This window comes from Nycticebus coucang, chromosome 8 (assembly GCF_027406575.1).
Source record: "Nycticebus coucang isolate mNycCou1 chromosome 8, mNycCou1.pri, whole genome shotgun sequence".
NCBI classification, from domain to species: Eukaryota; Metazoa; Chordata; class Mammalia; order Primates; family Lorisidae; genus Nycticebus; species Nycticebus coucang.
In genome coordinates this window covers 82,610,154-82,633,166 of record NC_069787.1, presented here as the reverse complement: position 1 = coordinate 82,633,166, position 23,013 = coordinate 82,610,154, and the positions used below count along the sequence as shown (strand labels likewise).

The 23,013-nt window shown below is 39.6% G+C and overlaps 1 protein-coding gene and 1 pseudogene across 1 annotated transcript in view; one reads left to right on the top strand and one right to left on the bottom strand.

Moving 5' to 3' along the window:
- LOC128592341 (gem-associated protein 7-like) overlaps positions 1–3,030 on the top strand; it is a 36,150-nt pseudogene extending 33,120 nt beyond the window's left edge.
- CTDSPL (CTD small phosphatase like) overlaps positions 1–22,326 on the bottom strand; it is a 121,229-nt gene extending 98,903 nt beyond the window's left edge. The window contains 2 exon segments of the mRNA XM_053599715.1: positions 22,009–22,269; positions 22,272–22,326. Of these exon segments, the coding sequence (XP_053455690.1) occupies positions 22,009–22,269; positions 22,272–22,311 (301 nt within the window). The 5' untranslated portion in view covers positions 22,312–22,326.
- Positions 22,327–23,013: the final 687 nt, after the last annotated feature.

Below are 23,013 nucleotides of genomic sequence, written 5' to 3'. Positions count from 1 at the left end.
AGCTAATAACCCTAACCAGTATTTACCATGTTTTCCTTCTAAAAACATCTTTACCATGATTTCCTTCTAAAAACATCTCAAAACTCTGCTTTTATTTAGAAACACGCTTAGAAACAGTTATTAGTGAAAATTATAACTTGAGGCCCATCACTTCTTCCAGAGTTTTAAAGATAAACGCAATTAGATTCTTATCTTTACTATAAATTCTAACTTCTTCTGCATTCATAATACACAAGTGTATATGAAGAGGGTCAAGAGTTAACTCTTGGAAAGACTCAAGGAAACAGAACTTGTTACATAAATAACAGAATTAACAGGCATTATAAGAAAAAGTTGCCTGTTAATCTTGGGTGAGACTAAAATTTATCCTGTTAAATATGCCACCTATGGAAGAAGAGGAGAGAAGAATCTTTTGGAAAAATATGGTTGATATCTTTCAAGAAGTAAATCTGAAAGGGCTTATGATAGTCTCCAAATATTTTCTAAGTCTCCTTTTAACACTGGAGTTAGACTACATTTAACTTTTGGCTCTACTATTAAGTCTACCTACATGACAGACTTAACCTACCTCAGACTCAGTTTCCTCTGCTGCAAAATGGGGACACCTTAAGGTTGTTGGCATACAGTAGTCATAAAATAATAGCACTTTGCATGTTCTTTTCTTAAAGTATTGTGCTTGAGCAGCTCAAATACAATGGCAAGATCTCATTCACATGTGCATCTCAAACAACTGGAACAAGTGAATAGCACATAGTGGTGCTCAATAAATGTTTACTGAATAAATGAATTAGAGATAATATTAATAATAATAATGTTTAGTAAATGCTCATATATTTTGATATGTACTATATATGTACATAATATTATTTGATTCTCATGTTAACCTTATCAGGTATTTACTACAGCAGCAGTTCTAAACCTGTGGTTTGCAACCCACAGGAACTGTATTAAAGAGCCGCGGCATCGGGAAGGTTGAGAACCACTGTACTACAGTGAAATCAAGGCTCTAAGAGATTAAATATGTTGTCAGAGTTCACCCAATTCTTAAGTGATATAGCTGGGATTCAAACCTAATCCCATTCGCTAAAATATTATGCTCTATTTACTGCATTCTGCATATATAGTGCGTCTTCAAGAGACGATGACACTTGAGCTGGATCTTAGAGGATAACTAAGAATCCTTCAGGCATATGAGGGAAAAGGCATCCCAGTAAGAAGAACCAGTACATGCACAGTAGAGTGAAAAAACACAGCATGCTTGGGGTCAACAAATGGTTTATCATGGCACCAAAGAAGATTCTTGGACAGGAGGCTAAAAAGGTAGTCTTGGGCCAGACCACAAAGGACTACAGCTGTGAAATGTATGTTTTCGTTTTGGAGTCACTGAGAAACACCTTTAATCAGATATTGGCATAATCAGAGCTGTGCTTTAGCAATTTATATCCAGCAGCCCCATGGAAGACCAACTGGAATGAGAGCCCCGACAAAGTAGGAAGATAGGTAGAAACGAAAGTTAGTTACTTGCACAACCTTTGCCACCTCTAAGACTTCAGTCATCTCTACATTATTTTTAGGTGATGTCTTGAAATTGGTAGCAAACAGTCTTGTGACTTTTATATGAACTGGGACACATTTATTGAATAAAGATTTCATTCTCAAGAAAGTTTTACCTAGTGGTGATCAAACTCAAGCCACGGAGAGAATGAGCCCAGCTCCTCCACTTTGTTTCAGGTAGCATAGCCACTTCTTTATGGACAGCCTGAAAGGTGTCCCACAGTCCTTCAAGGGCCCAGGCTCCCTTTGCAGAGCTGAAACTTCAGTACACTTATTTTTGTTCTAGTGACATTCAATTCCTTCATTCTCTTAAACCTCATAACTATAGTTTAAACTCAAATGCTTATTTATCAAGATTAAAAGAAATTCTCAGTCTCAATTTTAACCCTGAAAAAAAGATACGTCATACAAATCTATTTGGGGAAGTTCCTAAAATAAAGACTGGAGAAAATGCTAGGTCTTGCCTTTCGCAGTCCCCCTCACTGCAAAAGGCAGATTAGATCTGTCCCGCCAGACTGTAAAATGCCTTCATCTTCTCTTCTGCTTACATCACAAACAAAAATTTACTTCTGAGAGAAGCCTTGTACTATACTAGGCTTAACACTGCTTCACATTAAAACAAGTGATCAAAATTTAGGAAGAGAAGAGAGTCCAGAAATAGAACCACATGTACAGTCAACTGAATTTTAGTAAAACTGAAAGGCAATACAATGCAGAAAGAATTAGCTATCCATATATGCAAACAAACTTCAATCGATACCTTGTACCTTATTCAAAATCAATTCAAAATGGACTAAATATAAATCTCCCTACCTTCCCCAAGAAAAGTTTCTAGAGAAAACTCAGAAGAAAATCTTTGTAACTTTGAGTTCATAAAGATTTCTTAGGTATGACACCATAACTATGATGCACAAGAGAAAAAAAAACTGATAAGCTGGATTCATTAAAATCAGAAATTTATGCTCTTCAGCTGGTGTGGAGGATCACTTGAGTTCAAGAGTTCAAGACAAGGGCCTGCCTCGGTCTCTGCAGCGCAGGCACAGGTGGAAGTGTGGGCTCCAGCAGCCATGGACCTCACCAGGACAATGGCAGACTCCTCTCACCATTCCTGTGCCTGTGCTCCAGCTCACCCCGGGCCCTGATGGCTTGAGCCGTGGCTTTTCCCCCAATGGACACAGTGTCCCCTTGAATCCTAAGATTCCTGAAATCCAGGAGTGTCCCATAGTTCAAGAGTCTCTGGAATCCCAGGAACAGCAGGCCTGAGCCATCCTTTGGGAATGCTACCTCTGCAGCTTGCTGGCCATGGTGGGTTGTCAGGTGAGCTTCACATTGCACGAGGCTGTGCATGTGGGTGCCCACACTGGGGCTACCCAACTGGATGTAGCCAACTTGTATGTGTCACTGCTGCAGACTCCCATAAGTGTGCAGGCTGAGGCGCTGCTCTGATATATTATTTCGTACATCTTTAAGCCATAAAAATTATAATTGTGTTCACCTGTCTGCCTCAAGATCCCAGGCCCCCTAGTAAGCATAGAATATAAACATCTTAACACAATAATTAAGAAAGTGAAGTGAAGGCAATGTTAATCAGTTTAGTTGTATTTCAAATTATATATAAAACCAGCACACTGTACCCCCAAAATGCATTATTGTACACAGCTATGATTTAATAAAAAATAAATAAATAAAATGGAAATTATACTTGCAAAAAAAAAAAAAATCCTAGGCCTCCAAATGTTCCTGCGCCAGGAACTCTAGGCCCCTTAGAGTTTTGAGCTCCCCTGGAATTTTGAGCCAAGGAACTCTGGATTCCTGAGACCTCAAGGAACTAGATAGCAAAAGTCTGCAACCCTAGGAATTCTAGATCCTATTGAAAGGAATGCTCTGCCTCTCAGAACTCAGAACTCTAAAGAAACATGGACCTGATGCTATTGCCTGAAGACTGGGAAACTGGGGTGTGGGGTGGGAGAATAAGGGAAGGCAAACTGCAGAGAGATTGCTTATTGAGGAGACTGCAAAGTCCAACCACCCTGAATATACTCCCCAATGCTCCCCTCCTGCTAAAGAATCAATTATCCTAGGGATAAAAAAAAAAAAGAGTTCAAGACCAGCCTGAGCAAGAGTGAGACACCAGTCTTTACTACACATATAAACATTAGCCTGGCTTTGTGGCAGATACCTGTATTCTCAGCTACTTGGGAGGCTGAGATAGGAGGATCACTTGGGTCCAGGAGTTTGCAGTGCTGTGAGCTAGGTTGATGCCAAGGCACTATAGCCTGGGAGACAGAGTGAGACGAAGGAAGGAAGGAAAGAAGAAAGGAAGGCAGGCAGGAAGGGAGGGACGGAGGAATTTATGCTCTTCACAAGACATCATTAACATTTCAAGCCCATTAGTATGGCTACTATCAAAAAACACATGATAACAAGAATGGCAAGGATGTGAAGACTTGAGAACTATTTGTGGGTATGCAGCAGAAAACAATATGGTGGTCCCTCAAAACACTGCAAATAGAAATACCATATTATCAGCAAGTCTATGTAGTGTATACCCCCCAAAAACTGAAAACAGGGATTGAAACAGATATGCTGCTATACCTAAGTTCATAGCAGCATAATTTACACTAGCTAAAATGTGGAAGCAACCCAAGTGTCCACTGATCAATGAATAGACAAGCAAATGTGGCATATTCATATTTAGCCTTAAAAAGGAAGGCAACTCTGACAAATGCTACAACATGAACCCTGAGGGCATTATGCTAAGTGAAATAACCCAGTGACAAAAAGACAGATGTTCTAAGATTCCACTTATCTGAGGTAGCTAGAGTAGTCAAATTCACGAGACAGACAGTAGGATGGTGGTTGCCATGGGCTCAGGGAAGAGGAAATGAGGAATTAAAGTACAGTGGCATAGTCACATCTCACAGCAACCTCAAACTCCTGAGCTCAAATGAACGTCCTATCTTAGGCTCCCCAGTACATGAGACGACAGACATGTGCCACCACACCCAGCTAGTTTTTTTCTATTTTTACTAGAGATGAGGTCTTATTCTTGCTCAGGCTGGTCTTGAACTCCTGAGCTCAAGTGATCCTCTCACCTCAGCCTCCCAGAGTGCAAGGATTAGAGGTATGAGTCACAGCACCCAGCCAGGTGTTTTTGTTTAATGTTTGTTTTTGCAATATGAAAAGAGTTCTAGAGATAGATGGTGGTGATGCTTGTACAACAATATGATTGTACTTAATACCAATGAATTACATATTTACATGTAAAACTGGTTAAGATGATAAATTTAATATTGTATGTATTTCATATCACATTAAATTTTTTTTATAATAAAAAATTTTAGGAAAAAAGACATTGTTAAGTGAATAAAAAGACAAACTATGGATTGGGAGAAGATATATGCAAAACACATATTCCAATAAGTACTTCTATCCAGAATTCTATAAAGATTACCTTCAATAATAATAAGTCAAATAATCCAATTTTTAAAAAACAGGCAGCAGTTTGAATACACATTTCACCAAAGAAGTTAATAAGCAGATAAATAGAATCTCAGCACCAAACTCAGAGGTGTAGGGAATACAAATTAAAATTATGACAAAATACAACCAGATACACGTTATAACAGTTAAAATTTAAAAACCGATATTAACAATATTAATAATTTTTACCTTCTTAAAAAAAAGAAACTTAAAAAGGTCAAGGAGGAAAGTCATGTGGATGGATGGTAGTGACACAAGGTCTGACAGAGTAGAAAAGTTAATGCTCCCCAATAGATGCTTATATATCACACAGAACTTAACAGCAATTCAAATACGTATTACACTTATTTCACAAAATGTATTTGTCTTTTTTTCCTTAGTTTTTAAAGATTTAGGTATTGTTTTATTATATGGATATATGCATAGTGGTGAACTCCGAGCTTTAGTGTACTCATCACCAAATAGTATACACTGTACTCAATACATGACTTGTTATGCCTCACCCTCAATCCCACCCTTCTACTTTTTGGAATCTCCAGTGCCTATTATTCCACTCTATACATCCATGTATAACTAATGTTTAGCTCCCACTTATAACAACATGTGGCATTTGACTTTCTGATTCTGAGTTATTTCACTTAATAGCCTCTAGTTCCATCCATGTTGCTGCAAAAGACATTACTTCATTCTTTTAAATGGCTTAGTAGTATTCCACATTTTCAAGTATCTAATCCTTTCCTTAACATTGATTTCATGACACCACTACCACAAACACCACTGCAATAAACACAGAAATGCAGGTATCTTTTTAATATTATAATGATTATTTGCTTTCCTTTGGGTAGATGCCAGCATTGGGATTGCTAGATCAAATGGTAGTTCTATTTTTAGCTCTTTGAGAAATCTCTATACTGTTTTCCATAGAAGTTTTACTAAGTTAAATTCCACCATGTAATGTATTGTTCTAACAAAACAAAAATGGATATGTTCAATAGTTTCCTTGAAAAGAGAAAAGAAAATATGGCTCTGACTGAAGTCTTTGGAATTAAAGTCAATGGTTTCTGATTTGTACTTGAGTGAGCCAAAAACCTAGAACAAATTTATGATATGCTAAGCATGAAAGCTAAACTTTGATCAGAATATATAGAGATATTACATACGACTTAAAGAATAGTATGAATTCTTACTAGTACTAAAAGGCTACATTTATTCAAGCCACGTTGACGAGGTGATGCAGTCTATTCTGCAAGACATCCTGAAACATTGAAAGCTTAGGTTAAATACTAATTTTGAAAGGAAAGAATAGCATCAGTCATTAAATATTAAGCCACTTCTCTTCAGTTTTTAAAGTGCTTTATGTAGCAGGATTTTTAAAACATTTTGGCAAGTAGCCTTAACATAAATTATAATTATAAAGAAAGCTTTCAGTTTTTAACTAGAAGCAGCTACTCAGAACCAAAATGAACTATTATTTATGTGATTACATAATCCTTAGCATCCATAAAGACCACTGTTTATTATTCCCTGGGTTCAGAGCACTATACCTCCAGTGTTTTCAGTCAGCATCCCAGATACAAAAATGTCCACATCCCAACCCAGTTCTACGGGCACTAGACTCACACCCTTGTGTGATACTATTTCTAAGCCATAAAGACAAATATTTGCTTAATTTTATTTTAAATACTTTTCCTATTTTTTAAAAATAGGAAAATCCTTTTCCCTTAAACGATTAAAAGAAAGAAAGAACTATTTAAGTGAATTTTTAAAAGGAAGGTCATTAAAAATATTGAACTTTAAATGTCCAGTGAGTCAGGATTTAAGATCTGGAAAATAAGTTCTAATGTATATATTGTATCTTTAACATTACCCAAGAGAATCCTTTCACTCTCCCTTTTAGTAAACAGATGTGGCTTTGGCACCATATAATTACTGTCAAAGCAAAAAACAAAAAACAAAAAAACCTTGTGTGGGTATACAAATCTAGATTTGCTTGTGGCCAGAGTTTTTCCTGACCTCCTGGCTGAAAGGCCTGGTGAACCCACTGGCACTTTCATGCATTCCCTCTTCCCACACTCCCAACATCACTAGAAGGAAAAAGCCATTGATCTCAGATTAAACTTCAAACTGTGTGGTCCCTTCTGAAAACCCAGTTCTGCCCTTCTGGGGTTCCTCCTCAACCTGGGATGCCCCAGTCGAGCACAGCCTGGGGCAAGTTTCTGGAGCTCAAAGATGCCTTCCAGAGGAGTCCAGACTGGAAGTAGACTTTCTCAGTCACTGGCTAGCAAGCCCTGTCTGGTCACCATGAGTGCTGAATCCAGAGAAAAGGTCCTTTGTATCTGCCCCAAGAAGACATCTCTATTTACGTAAATGGATGCTTTCATAACTGAGAAGCAAAATGAAAGCTAAGATACGAGGTTATACACACTTGCCAACCAAACAGAATATTAGATAAAAAAATACATTTAAATTAGGATCTTGAAGCTGAAATGTGGGTATTCAGACCAAAGCTTAGGAAGGCATCCTATTAAGGTTTGTTAAGTAATAGTTGTCACTGATTTAGAGTTGATTTCATGCTGAATTTGTTACCATTACTCTTTCGGGGGAAAAAAATCAAGATTCTAAAAGCACTAACTGAATTTGACTTTTACATTGGTCATTATTAGCACAATATTGAAATAAACCTTAAAATGACAATTTTCCAACTCTCGTTTTCCTTAACATACTTAATTTGGTTAGGTCTAAAAGTTAGTCAGGGGATTTCTGCCTCCAGAAAGATGGAGCAGACATACTTCTTCCTATTCTCCCCATTATGTACAACTAGGAAGCTTGGACATTATACATAAAACAAACATAAAAAGACTCTAAAAAGTAGAGAGAAGGCAGATCAGTTAAGGACTGTGGAACCTGAGGAACAATTTGGTGGTGATTTCTCTGGGCTTTCTTTTTGCCCCACAGATCCTAGAATTTGAGATGAAGCAGCTAGCTGTAGGAGAAAACCAACAGTTATAGGCAAACAGAATCCCACCAAAAGTCTACTCTGTTACCAAAGGACCAGAAAGGGGCAGTCTAGTCCAGCAAGATAGAAAAACTTCGAATAACAGGCTACTCTACTGCAGACACACACATGGATACACAGTCTCTCCCTCAACCCCCACTACTGTGGCCAGCAAAACTGTAATGGGTACCTAGAATTTCATCTTCATAAGGTATGATGAGGTACTCTGTTACCCTTCTGGAATGGTAACAAAGAAGGGCAAGTAAGGAGCAGGGGCTTTCATCCCTGAAAGCTGGTAATAAGCTCCCCGCTAACAGTGGTGTCAGTGAAGACCACACAGCCAGCATGGACTTCCACCCTCACCCAGGAACAGCAAGGTGCTCCTCCACCCTCTGGGTGGTGTCAGAGGAGATATGAGAAGAGTCAGGGCTTTCACCACACCAGCGTGGTAATAAGACCACTCCTACTGTCCTCTGGTAGATAACATGTGGAAGCCGAAACTCACTCACTCCCTGCCAGCTATAGTTTAAAAGAGGCCAAGTGGAGAGCCTTGACATCTACCTTCACCTGACAGTAACAAGATGGTACTTCTCCTTCCCTGCTGGAGGCAGGTCAGAGAAAGCCAATTAAAACAGAGGGTCTAAATAAGACCCAGAGTCTCATAACATAACACAGCAATGTCTGGGTTTCAAATATAACTCATGTTATACCAAAAGCCAGGAAATCTCAAACTGAATGTATTTTTAAAAACCACCAATAAATAGATGCCAATACCAGGATGCTACACTTACCTAACAAAGGTTTTAAAGCAGCCTTGATAAAAATGCTTGGACAAGCAATTTGGGGCATGTTTAAAACACATGAAGAAAACAACCCCAGCAAAGAAACAGACAGTCTCAGCAAAGTAAAAGATATAAAGAAAAAGAAGTCAAATGGAAAATTTAGAACTAAAAAATGTAATAATTGAAATAAAAATCTCAGTGGATGAGCTCAATATCAGAAGGGAGGAAATGAAGAAAAATCAGTGAACTTAAAAGATAGAACAACAGAAATTATCTAACTTGAGCAACAGAGAGGAGAAAAGACTGAAAAAAAAAAAAAGATCCATATTGATAAACCTGTGGAACTAGAACAAAAGATTTATCATTTGTGTCACTGGAATCTCAGAAGGAGAAGAGAAAGGACAGGGTTGAAAAAGTACTCAAGGAAATAATGGCTGAAAACTTCCCATGTTTGGCAAGAGACATAAACCTAAGAAGCTGAATGAACTGGACACATAATAAATGCAAAGAAATCCATGCCAAGACATATTTACCAAATTTCTGAAAATCAAAGATGGTACAGACATTTTGGAAGACAATTTGATAGTTTCTTACAAAACTAAACAATATACTCTTACATATGATTCAGCAATCATGCTGTTAGGTATTTATCCAAATGCATTGAAAATAACACAAAGACCTATACACAGATGTTTACAGTAGTTTTATTCATAAATGTTAAGACTTGAAAGCAACCAAGATATCCTTCAGTACATGAGTAAATAAACTGTCACACATCCAGACTGTGGAATATTATACTACTAAAAGGAAATGAGTTTCAAGCTGTAAAAAGACATGAGGAAATGTAAAAGCATATTACTAAGTGAAGAAAACTAATTTGAAAAGGATACATATATAGGATTGCAGTTACATGACATTCCAGAAAAGGCAAAACTATAAAGACAATAAAAAGATTAGTGAGGGGCAGAGACTGGAGTGAGAGAGGGATTAATTAGGGGAGCACAGATGACTTTTAGGGCAATGAAATCTTTCTGTATTATACTATTAATATAATGGTGGGCACAAGTTTACACTAGGGTTCATACTTGGTATTATAAATTTGTCCATACTCATAGAACATATAATACCAAGTGTGAACCTTAGTGGAAACTTGGGAATTTGGTGATAATGATGTGTCAGTGTCGGTTCACCAATTGTAATAAATATACCACACTAGTGTGGGATGTTGCTAGTGGGGGAGGCTGTGAATATGTGGAATCAGGTAGTATATGGGAACTCTGTACTTTCTACTTACTTGGCCATGAACCTAAAACAGTTCTAAAAAATAAAGCCTATTTAAAAAAACATATTGAACAGACTGAAATGAAATTATAACAAAATTTGTAGAACACACCTAAGGCAATGCTAAGAGAGAAATTTATAGTGCTAAATGTACACATTAGGAAAGAAGGAAAGTCTCACGTCAATCATTCAAGCTCCCTCCAAGAGTCTAGAAAAAGACTGAGAAAAACCCAAATCAAGCAGAATGAAGAAAATAAAGGTACAAATATCAATAAAGCCGAAAACAGAAAAGCAATTTAAAAAAATTAATGAAACAAAGAGTTAGTTTAGTTCTTTGTAAAGATCAAGAAAGTTGAAAAACCTCTGACAAGATTGGCAAAAAAAATAGAAGACACAAATTACCAATATCAAGAATGAAATGAGGCATATAATTATAGATTCTGCAGGCATCTACAAGACAAAGGAATGATACTCTGAACAACTTTATATATATAAATTTGACAATGTAGATGAGATAGATCAAATCTCAAAAAACAATTACCACAATTCATCCAATATGAAAAAGATAATTAAAATAGTTCTATAACTTATTTTTAAAATGATGAGTTCTTGTTATGTTACCTAAATTCCTGGGCTCAGGTAATCCTCCTACCTCAGCCTTCTGAAGTAGCTAGGATTACAGGCGTGTGCCATCACTCAGCTTCATCATCTAGACGTTATTGTATTGAAACACCACTATGTGTCCCATAAATATGTACAATTATTATGGGTCAACTAAAAAATAAAAATTTTTAAAAAGAACACTTCAATGCAAATCTAATAAAGGACTTGATGCTGAAAACCCTACAAGCCTAAAGACGGAATCAAAAACTAAATAAATGGAGAGACATAACATGTTCATGGATTGGAAGATTTATATAGCAAAGATGTCAACTCTTCCCAAATTGACACACAGGTTTAACTCCTATCAAAATCTCAAGAAGACTCTTTTGTAGATATAGATAACTGTAACATTTATATGGTGAGGAAACAGAACTAGAAGAGTGGAAACAATTTTGAAAAAGAACGAAAGTTGAAATAATCTACCCTATTTCAAGACTTACTATTAATATTTAACTACAGTAATCAAGACTGTATGGTATAGGCAGAGGAACAGATACATAGATCAGCGGAACAAAATAAAGAACCTGGGTATGGACACACAAATAAACCTTGACAAAGGCATATTTTTGACAAAGATGCAAAAGAAATTCAAAGGAATCAGGACAGATAGTCTTTTCAACAAATGTAGCTTAAGCAACTAGACATCTACTCAGAGACCAAAAAACTGAACCTAAGTCTCACACCTTATTAAAAAACGGATTCAGAGGGGATCACGAACTTAAATGTAAAATGTAAAGCTATAAAACTTTTGGGAAAAGCTTAGGAGAAATACTTGGGATCTAGTGGTAGGCAAAGAGTTCTTAGACTTGACACCAAGGCATAACCAGTAAAAGGAAAAAATTATAAATTGTACCCTATCGATATTTAAAACTTTTGCTCTTTAAAAGACTCTGTTAAGAGGACGAAAAGAGAAGCAATAGACTAGAAGAAATATCTGCAAACCACATACTTGGGGAAAAAAAAACTACTATCTATAATATGTAAAGAATTATCAAAATTTAACAGTAACAACAAAAAAAATCTAAATAGAAGATGGGCAAAAGATGTGAAAGGACATCTCACTAAACAAGGTATACAGAAGGAAAATAAGCACATAAACAGATGTTTAACATTTTTAGCCATCAGGGAAATGCAAATTAAAACCATAATGAGCTATCATTACATATCTATCAGAATAGCTAATATAAAAAATAGTGAAATGATTAAGAAAGAAATCGCCAATTTTTTGGAACAAAACGACAATGAAGACACAAACTATCAGAACCTCTGGGACACTGCAAAGGCAGTTCTAAGAGGGAAATTTATAGCACTGCAAGCCTTCCTCAAGAAAACGGAAAGAGAGGAAGTTAACAACTTAATGGGACATCTCACGCAACTGGAAAAGGAAGAACATTCCAACCCCAAACCCAGTAGAAGAAAAGAAATAACCAAAATTAGAGCAGAATTAAATGAAATTGAAAACAAAAGAATAATACAAGAGATCAATAAATCAAAAAGCTGGTTTTTTGAAAAGGTCAATAAAATAGATAAACCTCTGGCCAACCTAATCAGGAAAAAAAGAGTAAAATCTCTAATATCATCAATCAGAAACAACAAAGACGAAATAACCACAGACTCATCAGAAATCCAAAAAATCCTTAATGAATATTACAAGAAACTTCATTCTCAGAAATATGAAAATCTGAAGGAAATAGACCAATACTTGGAAGCGCGCCACCTTCCAAGACTTAACAGAATCAAGTGGAAATGTTGAATAGACCCATATCAAGTTCAGAAATAGCATCAACTATACAAAACCTCCCTAAAAAGAAAAGCCCGGGACCAGATGGTTTCACGTCAGAATTTTACCAAACCTTTAAAGAGGAATTAGTACCTATATTACTCAACCTGTTCCAAAATGTAGAAAAAGAAGGAAGACTACCCAACACGTTCTATGAAGCAAACATCACCCTGATCCCCAAACCAGGAAAAGACCCAACAAGAAAAGAAAATTATAGACCAATATCACTAATGAATATAGATGCAAAAATATTCAACAAGATCCTAACAAACAGAATCCAGCAACACATCAAACAAATTATACATCATGACCAAGTTGATTTTATCCCAGGGTCTCAAGGCTGGTTCAATATACGTAAATCTATAAATGTAATTCAGCACATAAACAAATTAAAAAACAAAGACCATATGATTCTCTCAATTGATGCAGAAGAAGCTTTTGATAATATCCAGCATCCCTTCATGATCAGAACACTCAAGAAAATTGGTCTAGAAGGGACTTTTCTTAAACCGATAGAGGCTATCTACAGCAAACCCACAGCCAATATCATATTGAATGGAGTTAAATTGGAATCATTTCCACTCAGATCAGGAACCAGACAAGGCTGCCCATTGTCTCCATTGCTTTTCAACATTGTAATGGAAGTTTTAGCCACCGCAATTAGGGAAGAAAAGGCGATCAAAGGTATCCATATAGGGTCAGAAGAGATCAAACTCTCGCTCTTCGCAGATGATATGATTGTGTATCTGGAAAACACTAGGGACTCTACTACAAAACTCCTAGAAGTGATCAAGGAATACAGCAGTGTCTCAGGTTACAAAATCAACATTCATAAATCGGTAGCCTTTATATACACCAACAACAGTCAAATTGAAAAAGCAGTTAAGGACTCTATCCCATTCACAGTAGTGCCAAAGAAGATGAAATATTTGGGAATTTACCTAACAAAAGACGTGAAAGATCTCTATAAAGAGAACTATGAAACTCTAAGAAAAGAAATAGCTGAAAATGTTAACAAATGGAAAAACATACCATGCTCATGGCTGGGAAGAATCAACATTATCAAAATGTCCATACTACCCAAAGCAATATATAATTTCAACGCACTCCCTATTAAAGCTCCACTGTCATATTTTAAAGATCTTGAAAAAACATTACTTCGTTTTATATGGAATCAGAAAAAACCTCGAATAGCCAAGACATTACTCAGAAATAAAAACAAAACAGGAGGAATCACACTACCAGACCTCAGACTTTACTACAAATCGATAGTGATCAAAACAGCATGGTATTGGCACAAAAACAGAGCAGTAGATATCTGGAACAGAATAGAGAACCAAGAGATGAATCCAGCTACTTACCGCTATTTGATTTTTGACAAGCCAATTAAAAACATTCAGTGGGGAAAAGATTCCCTATTTAACAAATGGTGCTGGGTGAACTGGCTGGCAACCTGCAGAAGACTGAAATTGGACCCACACCTTTCACCATTAACTAAGATAGACTCTCATTGGATTAAAGATTTAAACTTAAAACATGAAACTATAAAAATACTAGAGGAGAATGCAGGGAAAACCCTTGAAGAAATTGGTCTGGGTGAGTATTTCATGAGGAGAACCCCCCGGGCAATTGAAGCAGCTTCAAAAATACACTACTGGGACTTGATCAAACTAAAAAGCTTCTGCACAGCTAAGAACACAGTAAGCAGAGCAAGCAGACAGCCCTCAGAATGGGAGAAGATATTTGCAGGGTATATCTCTGACAAAGATATTTGCAGGGTATATCACCAACAACAGTCAAATTGAAAAAGCAGTTAAGGACTCTATCCCATTCACAGTAGTGCCAAAGAAGATGAAATATTTGGGAATTTACCTAACAAAAGACGTGAAAGATCTCTATAAAGAGAACTATGAAACTCTAAGAAAAGAGATAGCTGAAAATGTTAATGTTAATCCAGAATCCACAGAGAACTCAAACGCATCAGCAAGAAAAAAACAAGGGATCCCACCGCAGGCTGGGCAAGGGATTTGAAGAGAAACTTCTCTGAAGAAGACAGGCGCAAGGCCTTCAGACATATGAAAAAATGCTCATCATCTTTAATCATCAGAGAAATGCAAATCAAAACTACTTTGAGATATCATCTAACTCCAATGAGACTAGCCTATATCACAAAATCTCAAGACCAGAGATGTTGGCGTGGATGCGGAGAAAAGGGAACACTTCTGCACTGCTGGTGGGAATGCAAATTAATACATTCCTTTTGGAAAGATATATGGAGAACACTCAGAGATCTAAAAATAGATCTGCCATTCAATCCTGTAATTCCTCTGCTGGGCATATACCCAGAAGACCAAAAATCACAACATAACAAAGATATTTGTACCAGAATGTTTATTGCAGCCCAATTCATAATAGCTAAGTCATGGAAAAAGCCCAAGTGCCCATCGATCCACGAATGGATTAATAAATTGTGGTATATGTATACCATGGAATACTATGCAGCCTTAAAGAAAGATGGAGACTTTACCTCTTTCATGTTTACATGGATGGAGCTGGAACATATTCTTCTTAGTAAAGTATCTCAAGAATGGAAGAAAAAGTACCCAATGTACACAGCCCTACTATGAAACTAATTTGGGACTCTCACATGAAAGCTATAACCCAGCTACAACTTAACAATAAGGGGAAGTGGGAAGGGGGGGGTGGGTAGAGGGAGGGGGATCGGTGGGATCACACCTGTGGTGCATCTTACAGGGGTATTTGCGAAACTTGGTAAATGTAGAATATAAATGTTTTGGCACAGTAACTGAGATAATGCCAGAAAGGCTATGTTAACCACTGTGATAAAAATGTGTCAGATGGTTTATGAAGCGAGTGTATGATGCCCCATGATCATATCAATGTATACAGTTATGATTTAATAAAAAAAAAACATATGCAAGCAAAGAACATAAGCTGTGAAACGATAAGTAAATCCTGATCTAATCTAATAAAAAAAAAATATAGTGAAATGATAAACACTGAAGGTGATAAATACCCTAAATTCCCTGAGTTGATCATTACACATTCTATGTATATAACAAAATGCCACATGTACCCAATAAATATGTACTAATATTATGTATCAATGAAAAAAAAGAAATGTAAAAGAAAAGGCAACTGGGAATTCCTTCCTGGTAATAGAACAGTTTTATGGCTTGATTGTGAAGAATCCAAATGTGTAAAAATGCATAAAGCTATATGAAAAGATGTACAAAAAATAAGTTCATGAACAAACTGCTGAAATCTGAAAAAGGTTTGTAGTCTAATTAATTGTATTGTGCCAACATCAATTTCCTAGTTTCGATAATATAATACAATTATATAAGATGTTACAATTAGAGACAACAGATAATGAGTACATGGGATTTCTCTATTATGTTTGCACCCTCCTATGAGTCTGTAATTATTTAAAAATAAAAATTCTTTAAAAAGGGACACCACCAAATGCTGGTGAAAATGTGGAAAAATTGCATCACTTTTACATTGCTGGTGGAAATGTAAAATGGTACCTTCACTCAAGAAAACAATTTGGTTGTTTCTTTTAAAAAGTAAACATGAAAAAAAAACCCCTCAAAAAAAAAAAAAAAAAGTAAACATGAGGGCGGTGCCTGTGGCTCAAAGGGGTAGGGCGCCAGCCCCATATGCCAGAGGTGGCAGGTTCAAACCCAGCCCCGGCAGAAAACTGCAAACAAACAAACAAACAAACAACAACAACAAAAAGTAAACATCCAACTACCAGATGATCCACCAATTGCTCTCTTAGGCATTTATCCCAGAGAATCGAAAACTTCAAAGTCACACAAAAACATGCATGCCAAGTTTATTGCAGTTTTATTCATAATACTCCAAATCTGGAAATAATCCAGATGTCCTTCAAAGGGTGAATGGTTAAACAAACTATGTTATATCCAAGTCATGGAATACAGAGCAAAAAAAGGGAATAAACTATTAATACAAGGAACAACCTGGATGAATCTCCATAGAATTACATTGAGTAAAGAAAGCAATTCCAAAAGATCACATACTGTGATTCTATTTAGACAACATTCCTAAAATGACAAAATTTTAGAAACAGAGAACAGATTAGTGGTTGCCAATGGGCTGAGGAGGGGGCACGGATGGGAGGGAAATAGATATGGCTCCACAGGGCAACAGGAGGGCTCCTCTTGGTGATGGAGTTTTTCTGTATTTTTTTTTTTCTTTTTCTAAAAGATAGAGTCTTGCTTTATGGCCCAGCCTAGAGTGTAGTGGCATGATCACAGCTCACTCCAGCCTCAAACTCCTGGTTTCAAGGGATCCTCCCACCTCAGCCTCCCAAAGGGTTGGGAATTAGAAGCATCAGTTGTTTTGCATGGCCTGTATCTTGATTATATATCAATGTCAACACCCTGATTGTAATACTGTACTATACACATGCAAGATGTTCACACTGGAGGAAACAGGGTAATTTCTTCCAACTGTACCTAAATATATAATCTCCAAATAGAAAGTTCAATCTAAAAAAAGTAATCAAGCTGAAGCTATTTCAAATCTGTCCTGTCATCTGAAATAATTATTGCTTCTATGAGGTTTTTCTTTCCCATAATTTTGTTAGCAGCCCAAAGGTTAAAGTTTCTGAGTTAATGTTAAGTGTTGCTAACCTATTTAGGGGAAACATAACTAGCACCTTGGCCCCCAGACAAACTTGTCTGCAAAAATCACATCAGGTACATGTATTATCTTACAAAATAATTAACTGTCTAGCTAGCATATGTTCTTGCTAATATTTACATATTAATTGAGGTTTTTTGGTTTTATTAGTCAATTTCCTCAAATTATTTATTTCCCTCCCAAGAGCTATGAGACATTTCTTTTTTTAGTTAAAAAAAAAATATCCTTCTGGGGTGGCACCTGTTGCTCAGTGGGTAGGGTGCCAGCCCCATATGCTGAGGGTGGTGGGTTCAAACCCAGCCCCAGCCAAACTGCAACAAAAAAAATAGCCGGGCATTGTGGCGGGTGCTTGTAGTCCCAGCTACTCAGGAGGCTGAAGCAAGAGAATCACCTAAGCCCAGGAGTTGGAGGTTGCCGTGAGCTGTGTGACACCACAGCACTTTACCGAGGGTGATAAAGTAAGACTCTGTGTCTACAAAAAAAAAATTCTTCTGTAAAACACAAGCACATTTCATCAATATTTAAACAAAAAGGCAAAGTGCCCTCACTTCCCATGCCTCACTTCCTATCCCAGAGATAATCACTGTTGTCAGTTTGAGTATTTCCTTCCAGATTATTTTGTATTTCAAGACATATGTACAACTTGTGTGTGTGATTTTTTTTTAAACAAAGAAAGCACCATACTGTTTATATCATTCTTCACATTCTTTTCCCCCTTTAAAAATGTCTTGGAAATTTGCATGTCAGTATGTTTAGATCTAATTTAACTCATTCTTTTCAAATGACTCTGAGAATCAGTATAGATACCAAGGTCTAATGGTCTCTAAGCGTTCAGCTATCAGTGGAAAACCTTGTACATGTTTTTTGAGCACAAATGCAAGTTATTTCTCTATGACAGAAGTAAAACACTGTTGATGGGATGAACCAACACCTATTCCTACCTATTTCCAATCTTCCCACTTCCTGCCTGCCACAACAAAGGCTTAAAAAGCCGGAAACTCAATCACCCTGGCTTACAAGCTAGGGGTGCCCATATAACCCAGTTCTGACCAATTAAACATCAGCAAAAATGTGCTGGGTGGTCCCTAGAAATGTTTTCAGTTTTCAGATACATGTATAAAAGGGATAGACATGACTGGCACTGTTTCTTTTTCCTGCCATAAAGGGGCCTGGGTGTTTGGTGGAGTGGTCTCCATGTTACAACATGAAGGACAGCAACGAGAATCACTGTGATGCTGGCCCTACTATCAAAGAGCTGACGAACCAAAGCTACAGGCAGCCTACCTCCAGATTGCTTATTATGTGAGAAGAATAAACTATTGGTTTAAACTGCAGTAAGTCTGGTTTTCTGTTACTTGCAGCCAAATGCATTCTTTTCTTTTTTTTTTTTGAGACAGAATCTCACTATGTCGCCGTCAGTAGAGTGCTGTAACATCACAGCTCACAGCAACCTCAAACTCTTGGGCTTAAGCAATTCTCTTGCCTCAGCCTCCCAAGTAGCTGGGACTGCAGGTGCCCACCACAACGCCCGGCTATTTTTTGTTGTAGTTGTCACTGCTGTTCAGCAGGCCAGCACAAGGTTCAAACCCACCAGCCAGGGTGCATGTGGCTGGTGCCATAACCACTGTGCTAAGGGCACTAAGCCAGCCAAATGCATTCTTAACTAATTCAGTACTCTCTAAAACCTAGCCACTTACCAAACTTTTATCTACTTTGAATGCTGACAGTCATTTAAACGTTTAAACAAGCTGATGCATTAAAATGTAGTGGAATGTCATTTCACACATTTACTAGCCATTCGGATTTCCTCTTCTAGGACTTCCTTGTTCATACCTCTTGTCTACGTTTCTACTATGTTATTTGACATTTTCTTATTGATTTGTTCTTAAGAGGACATTTCCAGATTGCAAACTAGTCTGAGTTAAACTTACAGGGAAATTTGTCTCTTTATCTTCACAAGATCAATCAAATCAAATACAACTGTAAGAAAAAAACCTTCCTGACAGGCCAGGCTGATGGTGAAAGTCATCTCTGAGTGGTGCACCACCGTGTGGCAATATGTCAAGAAGTAATTCAACTCATGTAAATAACCACAGCCTGTGCTTATTACTTACTTTGTAAATCTACACCTAAAGAAAGGTCTATAGAGTAGTGATGTACTAGTGAACCTGGCAGAGTCCTTAACATATGTCGTCTCTTTTAGCCCTCACATCAAACCCAAAAGGCACTCCTTATTATTCCTGTTTTTACAGAATACATAATTAACATTTAAAATTATGTTAATTTTAATTAATACATAAGTTAACATTTAAAATCAACAGTCTATATCCTACCACAAAATCAAGACATTACAGGCCCAATATTTTAAAAACAATGGTTAAGTGTTTATTTCAAATTAAAAGTATTCAAAATATATTTTTACATAATTTTATGTGCCTACCTGAAGACATCAACAACCTTAAGCCAGAAACTTTGCTGAACCTGTTTAGTGGTTTATAAATCTGAAGAAGCTGTGCCAAAATTTGGCTCTCAAGTTTATTGCCACACTATAGATAATGAAAAGTATTTCCATTTTTAAAAGTGAAAACCTAAAATGAGTAGGATTTCAATGATTCAGCAAGAAGGACCTATTAGGCAGACACTCCACCCCACGGCAGCAGGTAAGGAATTCCCCTACCTAATAAGTTAACAAATAACACATCTGACATTGGAAAACAAACAAAATAGGCTGTTAAAGATAATAAAAGATTATCATGAAAAGCAATGCAAACAAATTGAATAAAACAAGCATATCCTTGAGTATTTGTACATGTTTTAGATTTTGAATAGATTGATTCTGCTTTAAAAATCCTAACAGCTAGAGGAAAAGAGAAAGTTGGCAAAGCTCCTGCTCCTGGTGGAGGGAGGGGGACAGCAGGAGGGCTGAGACTAAGACAAATATTTCTCTGCTTTATGCCACACCTCTCCTAACAAGAGCTATGGATTCTCTCTGGCAAAGCATCACACAAAACACTCAATCCACAGCTGATAAGGAACACAAGGGCAAACCTCTTTGGTTCCTCTAACCAAACCCTCCCTGAGGGACACACCCATCCAGGACACCAAGAATTGACAATCACAATGGCAGGAAGGCCAGAACCTAGGTGCTGCCACTTGGGCCCAGAGGAGACATAGGGATTCACGTGGAGCACCCTCTTGCAGAAATGTTTTGACCATTTGTAAGGCAAAGAAAAATGCCTGGAAGATTTTGAATTCTTTATTTTACATAAAAGAAATCCAGTCTTGCAGACACATACAATGTTTACATCTAAAAAAGTGCAAATGGGTTGACAAATCCCCAACCTGGTGGTTCCTGCCATTTTCTTGGTGAGCTTCCCAGTGGCCTCTGCTTGGGGAGAAAGCAGAGTACTCTCCTCACCCCATCCCACTTCCTAGTAGGGGAGGCACATCTCACTCATGGGTACACTGAAAGAAATTTGAATCTCAAAGTTGGTTGTGGCCAGGTCAAGCCTTGAGAGGGGGCAGGGGTCCTGTACCTGACCTAGGTCCAGGTGTTTTTAAGACACATGGCAGGAAGAGAGCAAAGCAAGCTTTAGTCACTAGTACTAAAAAAGACAGATTCCTTGATCCTTCACAGCAGTAACTCCAAGCCTCAGGATACTAGAGAGGCACAGTAAGCAGGGCATGCAAGAGAAGGGGACACCAAGTCTCTGAGGTGGGCAGAGACATCACGAAAAAGAGCAAGAAGGAAACAGAAGGGAAGGACTGGGGTCAAAATGTGTCCAAATCAAAACAGGCACAGCAGTACAGTGCGGGCTGAGCCCTTGGTGAGCTCTCAAGAAGGGGCACTCATGGCACCATAGGGGCTCCCCAAAGTGCCTTTTGTGGCCCCGGCACCCTAAGGGCCAGGCCTTGTAGGTCCTCCTAACAGGCTAGTAGCCCTTTAACAGCTAAGATTGGAAAAGTAAGGGGGATGGCTCAGCACTCCTCCCTCCCCCAGCAATTGCACAACCAACTAAATACACCCAAACACACGGCCCCTCTTTGGTGCACAAGACACACACCTATACACATAAGTTAGAGGTTAGGTGCACAGAGGCACAAACAGACCCACAGTGTGTGAGTACACACATAAACAAACCCTCCCAGTAAAGGGATACAACACATTCCATCCACCAGAGAGGAGGTGTACACAAACACATTCCTGTTCCCTCTTTCAGGAGTGAACAGAGATATATATGACCTCTTTGCAGGTTCACACTCATACACACACTCCACAGCCTCTTGGTCGGGTACATACAAACCTCTATAGGTATAAGGCGCACACACAAACTTACAGCCTGTCAGGAAAACACCCACTCACAATGTCTGTGTTAGGTGCACACACCCTTAACAATCTGTCGACATGCTTACGCACAGCATATATGTGCACACACTCACAATCTGGTGCAAAATGCACTCACAGTGTGTTAGGTGCACACACGCTAACAACTTCTCGCCGCTGAGCCCGCACACACAAACTCACAACCTCCTCATTAGGTGCACACGCACTCGCTCACAACCTCTCCATCAGGGCATGCACACTCACAATTGCTCGGTTGGCACACGCACATTCGCAGCTTGTCTCTCCTTCGGCGCACCCCACACCCACGCACCCTCCTGGCCGGGTGCACCCTTCCCCCAGGCCCATGCCAGCGCGCTGCCGAGAACTCCAGCGGCGCGGGGTGTGCACACGCCCCCGGCCCGCAGCCTCCCGGCCAGCCCGCGCCCCCCCTCACCTTTCTCGCTCGCGCCTGGCGCCCGGCCCTCGTCCTCCTTGGGGTTGGTCACCTGGGTGATGATGGCCGGGCTGTCCATGGGTGCTTGGCGCGGCGGCCGCCCGCAGGCCCGGCCCCCCGCAAGCCAGGCGCACGGGGGCGCGGCGCGGGGGGCGCGGGGGCGCGGCGCTGGTGAGCGCTCGCAGCCGCCGCCTGGGCGCGCCCGCCGCCCGGCCCCGCGCTCTGGGAGAGGCGGCCCGGGCCCGTGTCCCAGCTTCCGTCGCCGCCGCCGCTAGGCTCCAGCGGCCACCGCCTCGTCACCATGAACCCCGGAGCCGCGCCCGGGAGAGCAGCACAAGGGGAGGCGGAGCGGGAGGCCCGGCGCCGCTGGAAGCTGGAGCGGGCGGGCGAGGGGGAAGGAGCGAGCGAGCAGCGAGGGCGGGAGGGCGGGAGAGAGGGAGGGAGGAAGGGAGGAAAGAAGGAGGGCAGGAGGGTGGGTGTGTCCCGACCGGGGGACCGGCCTCCGCCGCCGGTCCTGCCCGCTCACCCGGGGGGGAGAGGGGTGCGGGGCCGACACAGAGGTAGTGAGTGGAGCGCGGGAGGGGGTTCCGCACAGCGGGGGCGGGGGTTTGAGCACTGGATGGGAGTGAAGGCTTGAGGTGTAGGGACGGTCAGGGATTCTGCTGGTAGTTGTGAGGGGTGTCTGGGAGGGCCTGGGAAAATAATTGGGGTGAGAGGCCTGGGCTGTGAGGGATGTGGGGAGGAGTCTAGGGCAGATGGGTAGGAGAGGCGCTTTAGGGGATAAGCAGGGACCCGCAGGTGTAGGGGTAAGATTCGGAGGGGTGTGCAGGGTGGGGGGCCAGGGGCCAAGGAGGTATCGCCTGGAGGCAGGAGGGAGGAGGGAGGAGACGGGATAGACGTGTGGGATAAGGCGGAATGAGTGCTGTGAGGGTGTGTTGGGGGAAGGTGCTGGGTCAGGGGTGTCCCGGCGCCGGAACCGAGGAGTCTGGTCCGTGAGCGCCTAGG